Source organism: Haemaphysalis longicornis, unplaced genomic scaffold (genome assembly GCF_048455015.1).
Source record: "Haemaphysalis longicornis isolate Haplotype H1 unplaced genomic scaffold, Haemaphysalis longicornis Haplotype H1 scaffold_10, whole genome shotgun sequence".
Taxonomy (NCBI): domain Eukaryota; kingdom Metazoa; phylum Arthropoda; class Arachnida; order Ixodida; family Ixodidae; genus Haemaphysalis; species Haemaphysalis longicornis.
Genome location: NW_027526204.1, coordinates 16,177,703 through 16,200,079, shown reverse-complemented (window position 1 = coordinate 16,200,079; position 22,377 = coordinate 16,177,703). Strand labels below are relative to the sequence as shown.

At 45.0% G+C, this 22,377-nt stretch overlaps 2 protein-coding genes across 2 annotated transcripts in view; one reads left to right on the top strand and one right to left on the bottom strand.

Moving 5' to 3' along the window:
* The window catches only part of LOC144158244 (uncharacterized), a gene marked incomplete in the record, with an annotated part of 583,448 nt that overhangs the window by 196,989 nt on the left and 364,082 nt on the right, over positions 1 to 22,377 (top strand).
* Positions 533 to 22,001, bottom strand: LOC144158237 (uncharacterized). Its single transcript, XM_077688965.1, has 4 exons — positions 21,835 to 22,001; positions 19,062 to 19,124; positions 13,045 to 13,180; positions 533 to 2,031 (listed from the first exon to the last, which is right to left on the bottom strand). Exons 1-4 carry the CDS (start codon positions 21,956 to 21,958, stop codon positions 753 to 755), a joined length of 1,602 nt encoding a protein of 533 aa, XP_077545091.1. The 5' UTR covers positions 21,959 to 22,001; the 3' UTR covers positions 533 to 752.

Here is a 22,377-nt window from a genome sequence, read left to right as displayed (position 1 = left end):
GGTAGTTCTCACAAAAGTGCAATCATTTAAGCCTAACAAAAAGCTTTGAGAAAAAGCTCTCCCGATGTGGTGAACAGAGCCTGCAAAGGAGTGAAACTAGCCTGATGGATACTATGGACATAATGCGTGGCGTTAGTGCAGTAGTTTATGTTAAACAAGGAAGTGTCTTTTAGTAAGCTGCCTCCCTCAATTGATACACAAGTATGGGTTCCCACTGAAGTGTAATTCTTCATGAGCAATCAATCCCCTTTCTTTGTGTAAATCTGACAGGAGATGCAGAATTATGGCCTTTTCTGAGACAGCACTCCTTCTCGAGTGACCAAGCTAGACTATGAATAAAGCTCTTTTGACAGGTTCTACAGACAGTTTTTCAAGAGAGTGCAGTCTTTCCCGAGACCAGGTGAATTTTGTGAGTAAAGCTTCTCTGAGAGATGACACACACAGAGCCCTTGATGAGAATGCAGTGTTTCATGGGTGACCAGGTGGGTTTTTTGAGTAAAGCTCTTCTAACAGTTGCTGCACACAAAAGGCCTCTACAGAGTGAAATTTTTCATGTTTAATCGGGCTGGGTATTTTAGCAAAGTACATCTGACAGGTGCTACAAACATACAGCCTCTCGCCAGACTGAAATCTTATGATCCACCAAGCTGGAACTGCGTGTACAGGTCTTGTGACAGGTGCTACCAACATAGCTTCTCACGAGAGTGCGATCTCTCATGAACCACCAGGTGCCTCCTTTGAGTAAAGCTCCTCTAACACGTGCTGGACACATGCGGCCTTTCGCCAGAGTGCAATTTCTCATGTTTAACTAGGTAGCTTCTGCTAATGAAGCTCTTCTGACAGGTTCTGCACACATGCGGCCTCTCCCCAGAGTGCAATTTCTCATGAGCAACCAGGTGGCTTCTCTGAGTAAAGCTCTTCTGACAGGTGCTGCACACAAACGGCCTCTCGCCAGAGTGCAATTTCTCATGAACAACCAGGTGCCTTCTTTGAGTAAAGCCCTTCTGACAGGTGCTGCACACATGCGGCCTCTCACCAGAGTGCAATTTCTCATGAAGAAACAGGTTGCTTCTGCTAGTGAAGCTCTTCTGACAGGTGCTGCACACATGCGGCCTCTCGCCAGAGTGCAATTTCTCATGTTTAACCAGGTTGCCTCTGGTAGTGAAGCTCTTCTGACAGGTACTGCACACATACGGCCTCTCGCCAGAGTGCGAACTCTGATGACAAACCAGGTGGCCTCTTTGAGTAAAGCTCTTCTGACAGGTGCTGCACACATGCGGCCTCTCTCCAGAGTGCGATCTCTGATGAACAACTAGGTGGCTTCTTCGAGTAAAGCTCTTCTGACAGGTAGTGCACACGTATGGCCTCTCACCAGAGTGTGATCTTTCATGAGCAACCAGGCTAGCTCTTTGGGTAAAGCTCTTCTGACAGGTGCTGCACACATACGGCCTCTCACCAGAGTGCAATTTCTCATGATCATCCAGGTGGCCTCTTTGGGTAAAGCTCTTCTGACAAGTGCTGCACACATACGGCCTCTCGCCAGAGTGCAATCTTTCATGAATAACCAGGCTAGCTCGTCGAGGAAAGCTCCTCTGGCAGGTGGTGCACACATACGGCCTCTCCCCAGAGTGCGATCTCTGATGAACAACCAGGTGGCTTCTGTGAGTAAAACCCCTCTGACAGGTGCTGCACACATACGGCCTCTCACCAGAGTGTGATCTTTCATTAGCAACCAGGCTAGCTTTGTGAGTAAAGCTCTTATGAAGGGTTCTGCACACATACGACTTCTGACCAGAGTGCAATCTCAGATGATCAACCAGGAGTCTTCTCTGAGTAAAACTCTTCTGACAGGTGCTGCACTCATATGGCTTCTCCCCAGAGTGCGCTCTCTGGTGGCTGCCCAGGTTGCATTTTTCAAGAAACTTTTTTTTGCTAACAGTGTAGGTGCAGCACATTTTTCTTGCACACAATTTCACCTCACGAGGGGAATGGTTGCATTGCTGACAGGACTGGGAGGAATGAGGCTTCCCTCTGAAAAAAAATTTTTCACAGTCACTTCAAAAACCAGAATAAGATAGAAGAAAAAGAAATATGGAATGAAGATATTGCAAGAATCAAGCGAACGCAATCTTTTAGACACACCGCAATAGGTGTCAACCGAAAAAACACATTTATACAAACTCTTCCCAATGTACATACCACCACAGATAATTCGAGGTTTCTGCAAATTTTTTTCATAGTTCTAAACGACTTCTGTCAAGTATTCTTAACAGAAAGTGTGGCAGCAAGTTATATATCCAAAGATCACATTGCAAGTCCCGTGCTTTAAATTTTCTCTCCATAAAAGAAAACTTTAATTAGGCCATGCTAATTCTTCTCAGGTAGTGGGAATTATGTATATTATAAAGAAATATTTATACTTCATTTTATGTACACATAAACAGTGAGGGCTTGATATAGGTGATTTTAAGTTTGATTAGTTCATTTTCTGGTGCAATATGAAAGTTAATTAAAACCTCCAAAACAGTGCGGCTTACTTATGCAGAAAACATAGCAGGGTCATTCCACACGAAACGTCCCAGCCCCAAAATCAACCATTGCCAATTTTGTTGAAAGAATTTCTGCTAGTTGCCAGTTACGTATCGGAGGCCCATACACCGAGCATTTTCATCAAACAATTTTTGCACTCATGTAAGCACTTCTTGAAGTTTCTGCAAACAAGGAAAATGTGGTTGGACGTAATAAATTTTAAATAAAAAACTATGTAGAATGACAAATATTGTAGAATCTTCCGCTTGCCTTGCAGTTTTTTGTCGCACCATCAGTGAAGCCAAGAATTTTTAGTCTCATATTTGTTAATTAAAAACGCAAGAAATGGTGCGTTTTCAGAATTATTTGCAAAGGCGTCATAAAGCTTCAGCCCTAATATTTTCATTGTGCATTGATATATTTCTTGAGTGTCTACCAAAAATAATTTAGGCTGATTACAGACTACTTAGGCTAATTGAATACAAAAATGTCAAGAAATTAGTTTTCTCTAAACATCAGACCTACATAAAGCCCCAAATCATAACAGGTAAAATTACTTGATACAGCTTATTATATGCACCTACCCTTTAGATTTTCATTTCCAAAATTGCAGTCGTGTAAATTTCATTGGAGGCAAGAAATTTTTTTAAAGTTAGCCATTAGCCACACTTATATGCACTGCCGTAGTGTCGCTAACTCGGAAAGCCTACCGGCCTACAAACTTTTATGCAGCAGGAGTGCGCACACCTGGCTTTCTGCTAAAATGAACATTGTTTGTCACTTGACACCACAAAAAATACACCATGAACAGCATAATTCTGCTACATTGCCACTTTTTGAATTATGGGTCTTAGCACAGTGAATTACGGGAAGTGAGCATTTTGAAGCAGCGGCTAGCAGCGAGCCTGATCTGACCATCTGATGTGGAGGAAGATGAATCAGTCATTTTTCCCACTGCACGGCACTTAATCTGGCCCACAGACATCACGGCAGGACACCTCCTACAGGAAACAAAAATTTTAGCCACTTGTCTCTTTTGCTATTTGTTTTTATCCACAGTGATTCAACTCTTCCCCAGTTGAATAGTTAGCATCAAAGAAACCAGCCTAGTTGTTCATTTTTGGTTGTTTACCTTTTGGAGCTTGAGTAGGATTTAATGGCAATGTGAAGTTTTGAAGGTGTAGCTCGTCTGAAGTGATGTAACTGTTGCTTTTCTTTGACTGGAAATGCCACGGCTAATCGCGAACCAAGTTGCGTTCTTGTATCTTGTTTTAAAACATGGGACCCAGATAACCGTTATTTTTTTGGTGTTGTCTTTACACCGACATACGGGTCCTGTGGCATCAAATCTGATCCTGAAAAGGCCTCGGTCTCTGGATACTTGCTCTCAGTGCAAGACCTTTGAGTGTGCCTATGATGCCATCACATGCACTTTTGCCGCGTGGTGTGGCAAAGAAATTCCATTCTGCCGGCAGTTTATAATCCACTTTGTGATAGCAGAGATTCACAAAGTTGTTTTTATTATTGTATTGTAAAGAAGTTCTGTCAGAGAAATATTAAATTTTGTAGCTGACGCAGATTTTGTTTGTTTTCCAAGCACTGTGCTCGGAAATGTGTGCACTGCAACGGTGCCATGCTACAAGCAGGCAGAAATACCTGCAAGAGTGTACAGAAACATCTGCAGGTGCCGTTTTCTGCTTGCCAAAATATGTAGCTACTGTAATTGAACCTGTCAGTTGACGCAGTGGTATGACAGTGGCGCATCCTGAACTATAAAGCTATAATTTTCTGCATACTTCATCACTATGATGGCCTCGTGCTGACTTTAGTTCGCTTTAAGGTATCAGAAGTAGCTGGCTTGCTCTTTACTGATGAAATGGTGGACATTAAGATGGTTCAACATGTCCATGAACTTTTCTGAAAATTCTTGAGGCGTAAAAGCAATGGTCTCAGCATTACAATGTATTCTACTGATCCACTGGTGGACGTGTTATTGTTACTCCTGAAGACGTCAGCAAGACTTTGTCGGAGTAGTCTCTTTGTGCAAGCCGTAGTGGAGCAGGTTGGGAAATTGCCGAAAATGCAGTCTTCGTTATCAAGTTGCCATGATGTCGTAGCGAAGAGTTCTTCAGTTGCCTCCTTGAGGTTACTAGAGTAGAGCATTATTTTAAAATACCGGTGACACATGCAGACATATAGGGTGTGTGAACCACTTCCACCAGCCTAAACAGTGTCGAGGGCACAAAGCTGCGAATAACAAGAAGCCACACTTTAAATCAGGTGCCCTCTTCCACTGATCATGCAACTCTTTTTGTTCATCAACAACAGTCGCTTTTGGAGGCCTTGAAGTGTGTTCTTTTTGCCTGATAGGCTAATGCTACGATTGATGCCTTCATTACTTTACTAACTGGGCAACCACATTTTATTTCCTGGGTGCCTAGAATGCCACTGGCAGCCTAGATCTTCATTGCCTCTTAAACTTATTGTCGGGGTGCTCCGAAGAATTCCATTGTTCTTCACGAGACCAAGAATTGGGCGCCGAAGTAAGGTAATTATGTTTTCTCAGTTTTCTGTCTGGGAGAACGTTTTTGAGGTCATTCATCAAGATCACATAATCGCTCAGGAATAATTGGCCACTTTCGAGTGTCACAAGTGGACAGTTCGGTCAGTACTCGGCTGTAGGCATCACTTCTGTAGCATCCTCTCGGAAAGTTTCCTTAGACCTCGTCATGCACAGCTCTGGCTCACACTGCACTCATTTTTTAATGCAGCTACCAGTGGCTGCTTTTGACTCCTCCTTTTCCGTTTAGTTACCGGAAGCTCCGAGCTCACCTTGAGTGCGAACACACATAATCGAGATGGTCTCTAAATGGTACGAAAGTTCCTTTCTTCTTGTGAGCTATATAACTGCCGCTTGGAAGCTTCACAAATTCGGTTTCCAGGAACGTGCTCAAGTGAAGGGCTGGTATCAACAAGGGCCATTGTGATCGCTGTTGACCTATGACAGTGATTTGAATGCGTGGGTCTCAGCACAATATTCACACAATTTTGGAAATGTATCGTTGGAGGTAACGTTGCTTGTGGTGTTCCCAAATTGTTGTGTACCCATAAAAAGAGTGCTTTCAGCGCAGCTTGAGGAGGTGCTGATACATATTTGTCAGATTGCGCACAGTTGTAAGCTGCCGCTGGCCACACTAAGTGGTTTTGTGGCAATAACTCGGCTTGGAAGTGCATGGAGGAAGATTACTTCATGAAAATTAGGACCACGCATTCGCGTAAGCCTCCAGAAATAAGCACCTTTCGACAGACACTGATTCGTAGTTCCTTGTACAAAACTCGGTACGCTTTCTGAGAAAAACTTCATTCATTAATTGGGGTTTAATGATCTTTATATTGCCTGCTTTGTTCGACATTTTTGGTTTGGACTGATCACGCAGTAAAATCTCATTCCAGTAGGTAAGTTAGGTGGGGCCCCAGCCGACCTACACTGCAGTTATCTTGGCGCACTACCGCCGTCAACATTCTACAGCATTGATCTATAGAGCGTTCCATCTGACGAGGGGGAAATGTACTCTCACACGCAGCGGTCACGGGGCGCGGGCCGCCTTTCCCCCTCTCTGGAGTGTGCGCACCGATCAGGCCGGGCCTGGCGCGGCTGCTTCTTTGCCTTGACTACGCTTTGTAGGCATCGCGCGTGCGGGTTTACCACTAATTTACACATTTTTTTATTGAAATGTTAATAAATGAGCCAGACTAGGAGCTTTTGAATTGCTTGTGTGCTTTAACACGCAAGATTTTCGGCAATTTTGTTCTGCTGAGCTCTTTCTGTACACCTATTTTGGAGTATTTGCAGAAAATTCTTCTGCCATCTTTCCAAACTAAAATGAGTCACTGAAACTTGCCTCTGCCGCAGATGGTATTAGTAACATCTCCACCGTTGCTGCGGCCACATTGCGGTAAACCCAGCTCCAAGTTTTACGTGGGCTGGCCTTGGCGATTTTCACAGTGACACCTCCCTAGGTTGTCCCTTTCCCCCAAAAAAATGAGGGGAAGAGGGCTACTGAAGGGGATTATACCTCCCTTCTTCCCCCATCCCCGATTCGGGCAAAATAACGTTGTTCACTCACTCACTCACTCCAGCCAAGAGTTCAGTCTGTTACCCAAATGTGATGTCTCTGTCGGCTACATCAAACTAAGCAACGCAACAGCGAACGGTTGTCTGGTTGCCCAGCGGTGGACGCTTAATATGTCCTTATATGACGTGCTCCAGGAGCTGTGTCATTTATTTCATTTCTGTTGTACATTAGTTGCACGGCTAAATTGTGCTGCAGAGCAGCTCGAAATTCTAGAAAGAGGAAGTTTTGTTTATAGTTGGCGGCAGTGCACGGTGGCTGAGGGTGAGGTGTCTATATACCGATAAGATTTAATACAAACTATGCAATGTGCCAAGTACTTACGAAGTTAACCCAAAACTACTTGTATTAACCCGTGCAGGGATATGTAGCCTGCACTCCAACTGCACTCAAATTTTCGACAACGGAAAAATAATGTCACCTAACAGTTCATATAAAAAGGGTGCGAAATGCAAAATACTGCGCTTCAAACATCAACGCGCGCGACGCAAACGGCTCACGACATTCGCGTTTTCGGAACCGAAACTGAATAGAAAAGGCGGCCATAGCGGCGGCCGGACGTGACGTACGTGGTGGAATGGAAGTGACCGCGCCAGAGCCGGCGGCCCCTCAAAGCCGCCTTCAAATGCGCGTGGTAGCGCCGCATTTCGCTTTTTTATTTCCACAGAACAACTTCCACTAACGTTTGCCCATGATAATGAAGTTGGGCGCAATTCCGGCATCCCGTTGCTATAATTCGAGATGAAGTAGACCACCCGACAGTAATTTTTTCCATCATAATAACTGCTGGAATAGCAATTTTTGGCATTGCAAGTAAAAAACGGACCCTGATTTACAAAGCTATTTGCTCATATACGTATCGAAAAGCAGCTTTTATTATAGCCGACCCTTCGGCTATCACGTCGCCCTCTCTGAAGAGAACAAATCGCCCGCGGGCGGAGATAAATCACTATTTCTACTATACATTACAGTTGAAGCCCTTTATAAGAGACACGTACCGGGGAGCAGTTTCTGTCTCTTATACGAGATGTCTCTTATAAGCAGGGTACCATGTTTTCACTTACTAATCAGACCCTAGTTCAATGTGGGCACTTGTATTACTACAATAAGCTCAAAAGAACGCTAGAGCATGTTTCAAAAGATTCATTCTAATTATTGTTTGGTCCCAGAATTTATGAAACTTTGTTTGCTTCATGACTGTATTTACACTGTTTTTTTACAACTGATTCTACAAGCTTTTTTTCCTTTCCTTGTTTCTGGAAGATGAATCGTAGGTGTTGAGTTAACAAGCCTGATGAATAGCCAGAGCGCACAGCTTCTTCCGCTGTGTGCTCAGGCTATTCATTACGCTTGCAGGGCTCAACGTCTGCAGTGCTTCTGATTGGTAGCTACGCGAGTAGGAGAGCCCGCATGTGTGATCGCGCTCCATCCAATGAATGGCAGTAAGCTTCAGCTACTTCTGTCAGTTGCATTTCCATTGGCAGATCTTCTCATTGTCATTTCATAGCTGACTGAACCACTTTGTGTTTGCTGAAGTTAAAATAAATAGCGACTGCACCTGTCTGTCGTCCACCTGTGTTTCCACAATGGAAGCAACTGCAATTAGTGACTGGTGGCACTGCATCTGAAGTTAAAATGTCTGTTAGAAGCGAGAGTATTGATTAAACTTCAAGGATGACTTGTCCCTTATAACCAATCTTCTACATCCAATGTCTGTTATAAAAGAGGTCGATTTAATGGGAAAGATAGGGCAGCCAACCATGTGGGTGAATAGTGTCTCTAATACCCATTTGTCTCTTACATCAGTGTCTCTTATAACGAGGTTCAGCTGTACATGCAAACAGCTTCGCGAATATCGGCCCAGTATTTTTTCCCCTATGTGCACATCGAGAATCGGATTATAAAAGGGATCTGAAACTATAAGCCCGCCCCCAGAGCTAAATGACGCACTAAAACACGAAAACACTTCCTATCTACCGCTGTTTTATACGTTAACCAGAGACAGGTACTGTTGAAAACGTTTTACTTTCAAATAAACTGAATCCAACGCTCAAAGTAAATACTTCACTTGGGAATCGAACAAAAATATAACCTATTGTTTAGGAGAGGAGCAGTTTAGTTTTTGCACTTCCCAAATACGACGGCCAATATTTGTGCGGGTGTATTTGTTACTACGAGAAAGGCTTATTTTGGTTCACTTAGCTAGGGAGACAAAAGTCGCACAAATGTTTATAGACGCGTGTACAAGAACTCTATTTGGGTCGTAAAACTTTTGGAAATGTCTAAAGGATAGAGCTGGCATTGGGCCAGCCCAAACGAGGCCAATATTGGACGCGGAAGTGCAAGTGGTCAATAATTTATATCTTTTTTTTTCTGTGGTAAATGCAATAGGAATGACAAATGTAAGGCAAGTGCTCCTTTCGTGCTATTTTTTTCTTTGAGTAAAAATATTATTTTCAAGAAAGAGTTTTGCTAACTCCAACACGTTCGCAAGCGCCTGAATAGGTTTAGGCTTCTAATCAATTTTTTTTTTGCATTGAAAAAAATGGGGGATATTACTGCCTATGCGGTTATTTTAAACATTTGATGGCAACGTCGGTACAGCGCGCTGGTGTAGCAGAGAAACCCCGGGCGAACGCATCCCTGTGCCCGGTGGAGCGCCCTGCAAGTCGCCGGAGAAGTGCGAGCTTCACGGGACAGGTTCCCCAACCTCCGTCAAAGGCCACTCGGAACTTGTTACGGCGACTATCCGCCAGGTGCAAACGTCGTCTGCTCGGAGGTACTTTGAACGGCGGTACCTGGCGCTCTCTGTGATTACAAAGCTAAGGGTTTCGCCATGGTGATTTTAAGAGCATAGACTACTTATTTGGACAAAAAAAAATTTGAGTGCAGTTGGCCTTTAAGTCTGTTACAATGGCACGCGCTTCTGCTTGTTGCCCATGGGCGCCGAGCGTATCACGGTTAGATCGTTTTATCAAACAGCAGTTTTTGCAGTAAAGCAATCAAAATACCCGCTATACGCGATCCCGGACACACACACGCAAAAAAAAAAATTGTGACGAAGTATTGCAGACATATATTCGACACGGCATCGTTTACCCACCGCGGACCACGCTACCTCGAGGCGAATTTCAGCACCCCCATGGCCGAAAAAGCCGCCAGTTTAAGCAACATAGTTTAAACGGGTCCTATGCAGCAACTTTCCGATTTAAAATATATTACGGAAATGAACGCACAACGCGCTACAACGCAAAATTCACCGAGCTCCCGTAGGCGCCCATGCGCCGCGGAGCAAACGCCCAAGCCAGCGAATCAGCCAGCTAAGAGAGGGCGCTGAGCACGCAAGATGGCGGCGCCCTCGTTGGAATGGTCTATACCAATGATCCCAAATGCTTGAATTGTGTTTGGTGTCATTCTACCAAAATAAAAGTACACCTTCCGGCACAGCCCACTTTTTTTCAAATCCACTACAGCTCTTTATCTAATTTTATGATGTGAAAAATCCCAGTGGGATTGGCGGCTAAGACGACTCTATTAGCAAGCCATGTTCCATTTGCTGGTCACAAGTTTACGCTGGAGTTGTTACCCATTCAGAATTTCCACTTTCTGTCAACAGATGGGCTTCTGCAGAAATTGTTAGATTAACGAAAAAGTGGTAACTAGGGGTTTATTGAACACTACCCAAAAATTATACAACTTTGGACTGATTACACATACAAAGCCACTTTATCTCAGCAGGTATCATGAATAACTATCACTGACATTTAAATACAAAAAAGATGAAGCAACTGTTTATAAAAATTTTTAGCAGCAGTATTAAATCTGATAAAGTAACTGTAAAACAGGCAGCCTCATGTTTGTCTGTTAGAGCGAGGCTGTAATCCCTTCAAATGTCATTTCCCTATTAACCTGATAAGTACGCTAAATTAAGCATTACAATCTATCATGTACTGTTTCTTCCGACCATTTAAACTGCATACCAGTCGACTGTAATTTGCGTTGCGAACTAGTTTGGCTTCTAGAAAACTGCAGCAAGATCTTGCAGTTTAGATAGTTTCTGCTATGCCGAGAACTTGACACATCTGCTAAGCATTCTTGAAAATTCTCTCTACAACCTGGCTCTATCCATGGCCCCTCTTATCACGTAATTTTTAACGCCTCCTACTTCCCGAACATCAGTTTTTTTGACACCTGAACAACAAGAGCAAGTTTGCGGTAATGTACTCGCACAGGTAAGCAAAACTCCGCTTCGAGGGTTGTGCCCAAGTTTAATGTGAACTGAAAATAACACAGTGCTGAAAAAATTTTTAGTTATGCCATGTTCACTCTAGATTAGTGTTATACTTAGTGTTTGTATGTTAGCCCTAAGCAGTGGGATTTTCATTTCACTTTGTACTTACTACGAGACAGACAGTGAAAGTAAGGGGAGAAGGCAGAAACACCGAACCGCAAGGCCACCAATACCAGTGCTCCCACAAAAAAAAGTGGCATAATAAGAAGACGATAGGCAAAAAAAAGAAAAATGACCAAATAAGAAGATGGTGCATGCTAGACATGCTGCACGGTGACCGACATTGTACTCGTCAGGTGAGTGCATGAGAGAGAATACAGACACAAGCTCGGCACAAACCAATGATGGACAATGTCTTGGAGGCAGATATTAAAAACACATGAAGACCAAGGAAGGAGAGGCGATGGACAGAGTAAAAGGGCGTGCGGGGACGCAAGGTGGTCAGGCACCTGAACTCGAGCTGGGTTCCAGCGACCATCTGCGTGACACTCTGCATTGCTGGCTTCTCCTTATGCTGAGATGCACTGACTTTTTCAAGCACTGAAAAATCTGTGAAAAGGGGCTTGTGTTTCTTCAGTGGAACGTAATTACTACAATCCATTGCATTAATTGCATGCCATTCTGCCAAAGCTGGAGATCATTAGCAGAGTAGTTCATTGACGAGAAAAGTACGGTGCAAGGCTGCCCAAAGCAATTATATTGCGGATATGGTTAACTCAACTATTATAACTATTACTTCATTGGTGCATGTTAATGGGTTATGTAAATTTACTGCTACAATATTCGATATGACTCCGCTTGCATTATTTGTTATAAGATAATCCTGGAGATGGGACCGTATGTCCAAATGTAGTGCAGAGGCAAGCACACCAAACCTTTAAAGGAGTACTGACGCGAAATTTCAAACCTGAGATAACTATGTAAAAGGTTGGTTTGGCAAGTTGACATATCTCCCAGCAAGTTTCAACAGTAATTGTTCATTATAACTTACTTTCAATCCATTTTATTCCTTCCCCACATGAGAAAGCTCAAACCAAATGCCCTCTCACAATCGGCATCAGCATGATGCCACCTACTCTGCTTGGTCCCAAACTGCGGACGCCAGGTTCCCCATAATGTGGCCAGCACACTGGCTGCAGTTGGCGCGCGCCGCTTTGGCAAATGTATCATGTCACGGTTTTGGGACTGACATCATGCTACCCGAGGCATGATAAGACGGTGGAGATGCGCACGAGCTCGTGCACGCGTCCAATAAGCAGTGGTGTGACAAAAACAGTGCCATCACAAGCACTCTCCTGTCCTGGTGGACGCCTCGGTGCTCGTTTATTCGAAACCGAAACCGACACAAATAAACCAGGCTGTAAATAATTATTAATGCAGCAACTTACCACCCAATGTGCCATTCAATGATTAATGGGCTTGTAGGCACCAATACCAGCGAAAAAATGTAACACGAAAATTTCATGTCAGTACTCTTTTAACCAGCCGATCCATGCAGTTTCACTACTTTTACATTTCTCATGTAGGCAGGAATAATTTGTATGTATATTTTGTTCTCATCATTGTTTTCAAAACTACTTCCAATGATACCCCAAACTGTTTTTCGAAACTGGAACCTTCAAGTGTGTCCTGTTCCCCGGCTTGCAGGTTGTATACCACTGGGCACGGCCTAAAGTGGAGCAAAGCAATTTGAATATTTCTTGCTGCAGGCAACTTACATAGCTCCAGTGCATTTCATAATAAGTATAAAACAAATACCAAAACTGAAAAAACACCGCCCTTTTTATAATTCTCACGGCTTCGTCAAATTCTTAAATAATACAAATTAAATGAAACTATTGCAGAAACATTTTCTAATTTTACTGTTTACAACTCAGCGCAGATTACAATCCTGTTCATACTACATACTGGTATACATTACACCCAGTAAGGCTTTGCGACCTACTGGTACTCCTTTTATTGCTATTCCAAACAGTGCACCATCCATTACATTTGCTCCACCAGATACTGAAACAAATGAAACACTCCTAATAAACTTGCACTTCTCACACGATGTCTTCTGCAAACCGTGCTGCAAGCGCCATAACCTACCCTGTGTTGCCAGAGTGTCGGCCGGAAGAGGAGGTGTGAGGACTGAGTTCTGCCGAAATGTCTGCACCATCTCGTGAAGTTGTGCTGTTGTCCGATGCACCCGAATCGCCAACTTGGGTGTTGTTCACTTCCAGAGCTGCAAAAGTCAAAGGTTTGAGCAGCTGAAGCCAATACGTGTTATACAAATCCTCAAACAGCCTATATACTAGAATGCACAGCACACCACAGCACAGCACAGGGCAAGGTGACTTTGTTGTTGGTAACAGTCACTACGGTATGAGGTAGGCTCAAGCTGTGCATAAGCAGCTTGTCAACAATTGGTGACACTACGTAATCACCGTCCTGAACTTGTGAACTGCACGATAGGGGAACATAAGTTATTGCTCTTGAAGCCAAGCGAATGTGCTGTTTGGAGGAAAGCCTCTCGTCTGGAGCATCGTCAGGAGCAGGCAAAATCAGCATCTCGAGGCGAAGGACATTGGTGGAACAGTCAATGAGGGTTGTGTGCTCAGACAAAAAGTCAAGGCCAAGGATAAGGCCACGCGAGCAACGTTCAAGCATAGTGAACAAAACAGTCGTTACACAACCAGCTGCAGTCACACGAGGAGAGCAGATTTCAATCACAACAGGCATCCCTCCATCAGTGACCCTAACATGTGATGTTGGTGGCGTCATAACTTTGCTTAAACGGTTGCGAAGATTAGCACTCATAACAGATCAATGCGCTCCTGTATCAATGACGGCACTGACAGGAGTGCTGTTACTTCAACATACAGTAAATTGTTCCAGAAAGCCGAGGTCGAGAGAGGATTTTCGGTCGTGGTCGTTGATACAGCGTCACCTCTGGGAGCTGCATTTGTTAGTTTCCTGACGGTGGGTCGGAGGGAGGTGGCAATGGGGTTGGGCTGAGCGGGATTGGCGTCTTTGCAGCGACGACGAGGGGGCAGAAAATCGGGGTGCACTCGATCACGCTCATCTGTGTAAAGGCGAGGGGCAAAGCGAGGGCGGTGATTGTTGTCAGGTGCGGAAATGTCGGTGGAACGATGGTTCAGCGAGGCAGGGCGGGGCAACAGCATCCAGCGACTACGACAGTATTGAGCAACGTGGCCTGGATGGCAGCAGATGAAGCAGATCGGGCGGTCATCGGGGGTTCTCCATTCTGAGGGATGGCGAGGTCGGTAAATTGGAGGCATGAATTCACTCCGGGGAAGGGGGGGGCAGGAGGGGGGCAATTGGCAGCGGAATGGGAAATGATGGTGCACGACCCGCAGAAAAAATGCAAGGGAGGCAGGCCCTTGTTTGCAATTTCCTGATGAACAAAAGCTTGCAAAAGTGAAATGGTAGGTAGGCTGGTTTCGGGTATGTAAAGGGGTGGCGAAATTGGAGTCATGGCCTCGATCTCTCTGTGAGCTGTTCTGGCTGCGGAATATCCCCGCATGATGAGGTGGCAGACATCTTTGGAAGCCTTTGAACTGCTGAACACTTAGACGGGCTTTCGCCTGTTCTAAGTGGTGGCATTCTTTCAAAACGGTCGAGGGTGACGCAGTCTTTACAAACGAGCACGGGGAAGCTGTCGTCAGCAATGCCTTTCATAACGTGCGAAACCTTTTTTGTTTCGGCCATGTTTGGATCTTTCCTGTGGCGGCGTGCTTGCGTTTCAGTGGACGTCTGTGCATGAGATGCCAGTTAGTTTTGACAAGCGAGCATGCGACCAATGGGTTTGCAGGCACCCCAGCTAGTGACGTCGTGTTTGTTTGAGGAACCATTTCTTAGCCGTTTGTAAGCGTTACCGTGGGATCATATCAGTTATGTGCGCTCTCCCGCACGTAAGTCTTGATTCAATTTTCCACGTTGACATCGTCCGTGCCACGAAAAAAGGCAGGGTTCATGGGGCTGCGACATGACGACAATTGGTGGTCTCGATGCGTTTCTGGCATGGTCAGTCATCTCGCTGTAGCAAAGGTTGTGCCCACTTCGAATATCCGTGACGCGTAAAGTGAGCCCCTACAGAGCTGAGGTGATAGTGAGGGGCCACAGTCACCCACTCGATCAATGGAGGAGGTGGCAAAGCGCAACGGCCTGGACGGGGATGAAAATGCACCTCAGCCACAATGTCAGGATAAAGAATAAGGCATATTTACGATATTCATACTATTTGCAATGGTTGCTAATGCAGCAGGGCATAGATGAACGGTTCACAAGTTGGCCGATCAACCTCCTGCTCTTCCTTGAACCAAGCACCGACCAGTGTCTCTAGATGCTGCTACGTCTTAGTTGTTTGCCTGTGTATTTGGAGCGTCATGTAACAATATAAAAGAACATTTTAATTTAAATTACCCAACTTTGCTTTAATTAAATAGAATGCAACCAAAAAGCCTTGCCTGGAAAAGGCAGAGTAACTTATGCAGGGGTGAGACAGCTGAAACATATCTGGGGCAGTTTCTGCAGCAGCAACATCTACGTTTCGAGCAGAAGCACTTCAATATGAAGCAGTCATTGACATTTCATATGTTATCTTAGGAGCCGAAAAAATTTAATTTTTAGTAAGCTGCAGAAAGGTACACTTTTTAATCAGTTTGCAGCAAACACCACACAGAAACAGCCTTTGGGAGAAAACATTTTATTAAAGTATTACAAGGTACAGGACGTAAAATGCTTTCCCGTAAAGTGAGTTCAGCTTCAACTAGTTGCATCTGAAAACTGCTGAAACATTCTCTTTGCAAACATGAAGACAACAGGGGTGGGCTTCGACCTCAGACCGGATGCAGTTTTCTTGAAATCTAGCTCAGGCAGGGCAGGATAAGGCTGAAGGTACAAAAACTCTATTATAAACAAGCGTTTTACTGGCTGCAAGATATGTACTATATGCTTACAAACTGCTCAAATTTTATATAGGCTGTATGCATAGACGACATAAAGAGATGCCAAATTAAGAATGCTCCATTCATAAATTATTTTTGTGATCATTTGAATGCTGAAATTATTATTTCCGTAATGCCCGACTGTGTTGTACAGAAAAAGTTGCGCAAAGCTAACCAACCGTCATCACGCCCCACCAGCCCTCCCACTCAATCCTCGAGGTGCACGTTCACGAGTGTAATTTTATTAACGTTGCTATGGCTAGCCACTTCCCCTATGGCACTATATTTTACTTGACATGCACAAATTACAAATGGAATTCAAAAGTAATCAGTTCCGCTATGGGGCGTCACCTGAACAAATCGCAACAATGCAGCCGCGGCCACAACTTTCGATGTGTCGATCGTCCCATTCTTTGGTATTAAAGCTTGCTATCCAACAGTAATAACTCAGCATTGCAAAACACCGCTAAGAGTCCGAATTTCACATTAAGAATCTTTATTATAGACACATATACTGCATTTTACACTCAGCGGGCACCAAGCCATTTTCGAAGAAATCTGCCTACCGAGCCGTGCAACTTCCCATAATGTCGCATACGTTCTAAAGCATTGTCGTGGCGGTAACATCACTGTTCACTACAAAAACAGATAAAATGAATAAACATGACCCAGCCACCCAGATAACGTAAATCAGAAAGAAAACCGGTGAAGTGCACAAAGTGCCTGAATAACTCACCCGGCACTTCGCCAAGCTTTTGGGATCGTGGTTGCAGTGAACACTGCCAGAGAGCCATTTCTGCTTAAATGTTATAATTTCCTTCGCTCCACTGGCGTTTTTCTGCCATATGTATGCTTTTACGATATGATAAAAAATGCGCCACAAAGCGGAAGACAAAAGCTCAGCCAATATACCGACAACACCATGGCAGTGCTTGGTGGTGACGTTCTGGCACACCAAAAGTAGCGCTTTTTTGCCAACTTGTCGAAATCATTTGTCCCCTCAGCTGTTATAAGCATTTTTAAATGGTTGTTTGCAATGGCTTTTGATGGGGTTACTTTGTAAATGCACAGAATATCAAATATGCAAACTCAAAACATGACTCTCTAAAACACGACCTTTGGGACATTTTTTGCTATTTGTTCCCTGTGTTTTATAAATAAGTGATTGATCGAATCAATCAAATAAAAACAGTGTCACCTTGCTTGGAAAATCATGATGACACTTTCTCCCCTGGAAACTGACGTGAGCGTCAAAACCTACCAAAGAATCAGTTTGGTGCATTTTTACAAACTTTTATCCCTTTAAAGCAGCTTGGAGCAGAAAAACAAATTTCTATCAAAACTGCACAGGACGCACGGCTGTCTCACCCCTGCAGATGGTGATGGTCCAGCAGGTCCACCAACAATTCCTACACTGGCAGTAGCAAGATTTTATCTTTTCCAACCAAGGAAAACAAGCGTATAATTCTGGTTCAGCACAGAAAGGCTACCACTAGACGCTATCAGACAGTATTTCATACGTCCACAACAAAATTTCTAACACCAGAACTCCTTTGATAGATGCTGCTTAAAACCCAAACACGGTCGATTTCTAACTTAAGTTATGCAATTTGAAAAAGACTGAGGACAAAAGGAGGCACAGGTAATGTCCATGTGTTTTGTTTCCAGTCTCGATCACTTCTGCTTTTTAATAAATTCAAATTTGCTTTAAGACCACGAGCAAGTTAACAAGCATGAAGGTCCTCTTATAAATTCAGGCTTTGCACCATTAGGCCACAACCTAGCTACTGCGCCAATGAAGTGTAAACTAACACACCCCCTTTCCTATACCACAGAGTAGAAGAGCCACACTTCGTGCACTTGAAGTTGCAAGAAAGAATAGTCCTGGCATCAGTTTAGCCCCACCCGCAAAGCATAACAAAATTTCGCAAAATTTATTCATAACACTTCTAACCGCAGAGCTGTCGTACAATCTGGAAGTTCGGTGTTGCAAGAAAAAATACCATAAAAATGCTTAGCGCTCGTATGTGCGTTTCGCGGCAAGTTCGCTGTTGCAAGAAAAAAGACCATAAAAATGCTTAGCGCTAGTAAGTGCGTTTTGCGGCAACCGCCGAGTACCCGGCTTGTGCAGTGGCTTGAGCAAACAAAACAAAAACACCAGCGCCGTCATCAGTGTTACCGCACATGTAAAAAAAAACTTCAGCGCTAGTGCTTAAGATGAAAAGAAACCCGACTTGGGAGACGTCACCACAGCAGCCGCATTTTAAGTGTAGAGCACTTTAGGCGCTCGCCTTGTCGTCCTAGCTCACTCGCTTGACCCAAGTATATACAGCACCAAGACGGCGTCCCGGGGTAACGCTGTTCTTGGCAGCGTACCACAAAGGCTTTGAAAGCAAAGCGGTTTATATAGTCATAAACGTTTGAAAGCTCGTGAAATGCTGGTGCTTGTTATACAACTTCCCGTTTTTTAGTGCAAAGAACACTATTGGTACATTTGAGGAATGTACGTAAATAACCGGCAGGCCTGCATTCCTTTAGTTAAGGACGCCCGTTGGGTTGGTTTTTAAATGCAAAATGTGGCAATGCAACAACAGCACATGCGGGGAGAAAAGCACAGAGCACAGAACTCCTGCTGGCGCAGTTTCAGGCACGGGGCATGCGAGCACAGCGAAGGCGAAAAATTCGAATTGCATAGGGTGGTAGCAGTAAGTGGATAACGGCGGTACAGCCCATTATGGCGAATAACTGCTCCGCACTTTTTTAAAGCCAGTATCAGATTGGTGACTGTGTACAATTGGAGACATGGCTACGAGTGTGCCAATCCTTCCAGACATGACTTGCAGATCCCGGGACACCGCTGCCTCGAGTCGATGAGAAAAAGCTGGTGGAAGTCTACAATGCTGAGGATGACTTTGCATCCACCAATCGCTGCAAAGAAGATGACGACCTCTCCGATGCATATGATGACAATTCCTAACACCGCAAGTATGAAAACAAGAAATGACACCGTAACTTTACCATGCTCCTGGCAATGCTCATTTAAGTCTTGAGCGTGAGTGCAAGCTTCCCATGGCTTTTTACGATAAAAAGTTTTTTCAACTCCCTTGCCTGCTTTGTGAGGTGCTCATAATAGAAACAATAGCGAAAAAATCCCACCTGCTAATCCTGATTCCGTTTGAGAGCCAGCACTGATGAGTGATGTCAGAGAACATTGCGTACCTGAAAAGAAAAAAATATTAGTACAGTAATACCTCGTTACAAGAGACGCTCAAGGGAGCCGGAAATTGTGTCTCTTGTAACCAAGGTCTCTTGTATCCAAAAATCCTAAAAACACTGAGGAGTTGAACTGGATCGCTTTATGAGATACCACCGTCAAGGTTTGCTTGATCCCGTCAACAGAAAATTACTCAGGATGACTGAAAGAAGTCCTTCAGGGTAGTTTGCTTCTTGGAGAATGCAGACTGAAGGAGCTATCTTCCCAACTTCTGGAGGTAGAAGACTTCATCCTGTAAGCCTTCCTGTTGCTGACAGTATCTTTGTAGAGCCCTGAGGTGCTCGTCAGCTTCCACTACTGACACTTTTGGCTCCGCAATGTCCTCCTCGTCCTCTTCTTCCAGTTCATCGTCAAGGGCACCTGCGCCATTCACTTGTGCCACGATCGCCTCATCCGTAAGCTCCTCAGAGCACACGAGGTCCATATCTGCAGAGACAAAATCTTGAAAGGACACTGGAACATGCGCAGACTCTTGGATGAGGGTCCAAGTTTCACTCTCAAGGCTGTCGCCGTCGGGGTCTTCCATCTGAAGCCCCTCTTCCAGCACATCACCACATTTGAAGCCAGCTTTCGTGAAACAGTTTTTTACCACTTCACTTCTTAGCCCATTCCAGACAGCTGAAATTACCTCAACGGCAAACCTCACGTCGATGATAGTTGCACGGTCTTGCTGCATGTCGAACAGCAGGCATTCCACCAACCGTGTCCTGTACTGTGACTTGACCAAGTGCACAACCCCTTGGTCAATAGGTTGAAGGTGAGATGTGGCATTGGGAGGAAAAAAAACAACCTTTGTGGCTTTCAGTGCAGGGACTTTGGTGTGGCAAGAAGCATTGTCCACTAAGAGGAGCACATGGCGATTCTGAGCGTCCATCTTCTGGTCGAATTTTAACAGCCAGGAATTGAAAATGCTGGACGTCATCCATGCATTCTGGTTGGATTTGTATGTGACGGGAATGTGACGCCAGTGACTGAAACAGCGGGGTCGTTTTGACTTCCCTATCACGAGGAGACGCTCCTTCTCCGTTCCCGACATGTTGCAACAAAATAGAACGCTCGCCCACTCTTTGGACCGTTCCCCGCCGTGGCACGCATCTGACTTGAATGACATAGTCTTCCCTGGCCTCATTTTGTAAAATAAGCCGCTCTCGTCTGCATTGAACACGTCATCGGGGCTGTAACCATGAAGTAGCTGAGGAAGCTTACTATCTTTCCACGAGGACACGCAGTTTAAGTCAACTGAATCGCTTTCTCCCGAGATGCACTTGAACGAGATGCCGTTGCGAGCTTTGAAGCGATCGAGCCACCCTTCACTGCACTTAAAGTCGGCACAATCGAGAAGGAACGCTAGTTGCTCGGCGCGTTTCCTGAGCAGCACACCGTTCACGGGAATGTTCTTGGAAAGCGCGTCTCGCAGCCACAACAGTAAGGCTTCCTCCACGTTTGGATAGCTGGCTCCCCGAAGTCTGATTCGCTTCGCCGAGAGTCCACCGTCCTCTTGTTGCTTTAGGATTGCCTCACGGTTTTTCATTATGGCGTTGACAGACTTCTGGGAAAGTCCAAACTTCTCCGCAACCGTCGTTTGCTTTTGTCCGGAGCCCACATCGCCTATGATTTCAAGCTTATCCAGCAGAGAGATCTGCTTTCGTTTTGCTGTTGACATGTCGCACGCTTCACGAGTGCTGCACTGCTCGCTTGTGAAACGTAGCGCCGCACGAAAGTCAAGGCGGCGTAGCCCCTGCACGAAGGTCAAGATGGCTTCCCTTCTGCCGTTGCCGTTCCGCCCCGCGGGTCTCGCGCTACGCGAGGTTCATTTCAGCGGGGTTGCGTTCTCACGCCGTCCAACGTAATTGGCTTCGACCGCAAAAACGTTACACATAGCTGTGTGCGCAGCCAATCAGGCGAGACTGCTTGAGAATTCGACCGTCCGGAAAACATCGGTATAAGAGGTAAGGGGGGGGGGGTGCAGGGGATGTTAACTGCCGACGGAGATGGGGCGAAGCGATAGCGGCCGAATTAGAAAGCCCGCGATGAGCGAGGTGCGGAATCCCATCGTGGCAAAGAGATTCGCTTCAAGAAGCCGGGACGGTCGCCTTCCCTCCCGCCACCGTTGGGCTGCCGACGATTCGTACAACGCAGTCTCATGGAAACACGGCGACGGCTCAAGTGTCCGACTTCGACGCGTGCTGTGGACGCCGAGACGGAAATACTACACAATCGCGCATGGTTGCAGAATCGCTGTAGTTTGAAAATAGTCACAACTAGCATCACTATTTAGTGACGCTAGTCGCAACTATGCGAGGCATGACATCTGGCTGCGGAACGGAACAGAATCGAGCCTAGGGAATGAAAATTGCTACCCGTGTGGTTTGTACTACGACGTCGGCCGCCTTGCGTGAGTGTTTTCAGGTTGTGTCTCTTATAAAAAGTGAATAATTTGCTCTAGGGAGCTGAAAATGTTGTCTTTAGTAACCGAGTGTCTCTTGCAACCATGTCTCTTGTATGCGATGTTGCTAACAAGGGGAACATAGGGAGACCAACCAAACCATTTTCAAATGTCTCTAATAACCAAGTGTCCCTTGTAACCGTGTCTCTTATAACGAGGTTTTACTGTAATGCATACCACCTGGCGGTTACAGAGAATAGACTCAGTACCTATTGCACTTGTGGTATTGGCCGTCTGGGTGTAATGGCTGCAGGAGACACTCTGGCTGCAGGCTGCATCCAGAGACAGTGCCACAACACAGCTTCTTGAGATTGATAATGTTGTATGTGGCATGCTTGCAGCTATTGCAGTGTCTCCTGCAAGTAAAAAACATAACCACAAAAGAAAATTCCCTTGGTCCAAGTATACTGCAAGAGAACCAGCAACAGCCCAATCAGGAGTTTCCCATTTGAAAGAAAATGTCACGCACACAATACAGCCCACCAGCTAGGCGCCTTTTCGAATAGATCAAACAGGTCGGCTTGCTTGCCCAGCGAAAATTGCAGACTAACGATGCACTTTTCTTATCCTTCAGCCCAATTGTTGTTTACAGGGTAATAATGCAGGAGTGCCACCGAGAAGTGCTGCTTAGCTGCCTATATTTGCTCCTCCATTAAGAAATACAGTCCCTCATAATTGAATTTTTTTACACACTCGATTAGTCATAATGAATGACACAATTGAATCCATCTGAGTAAGTAAGTAAGTAAGTT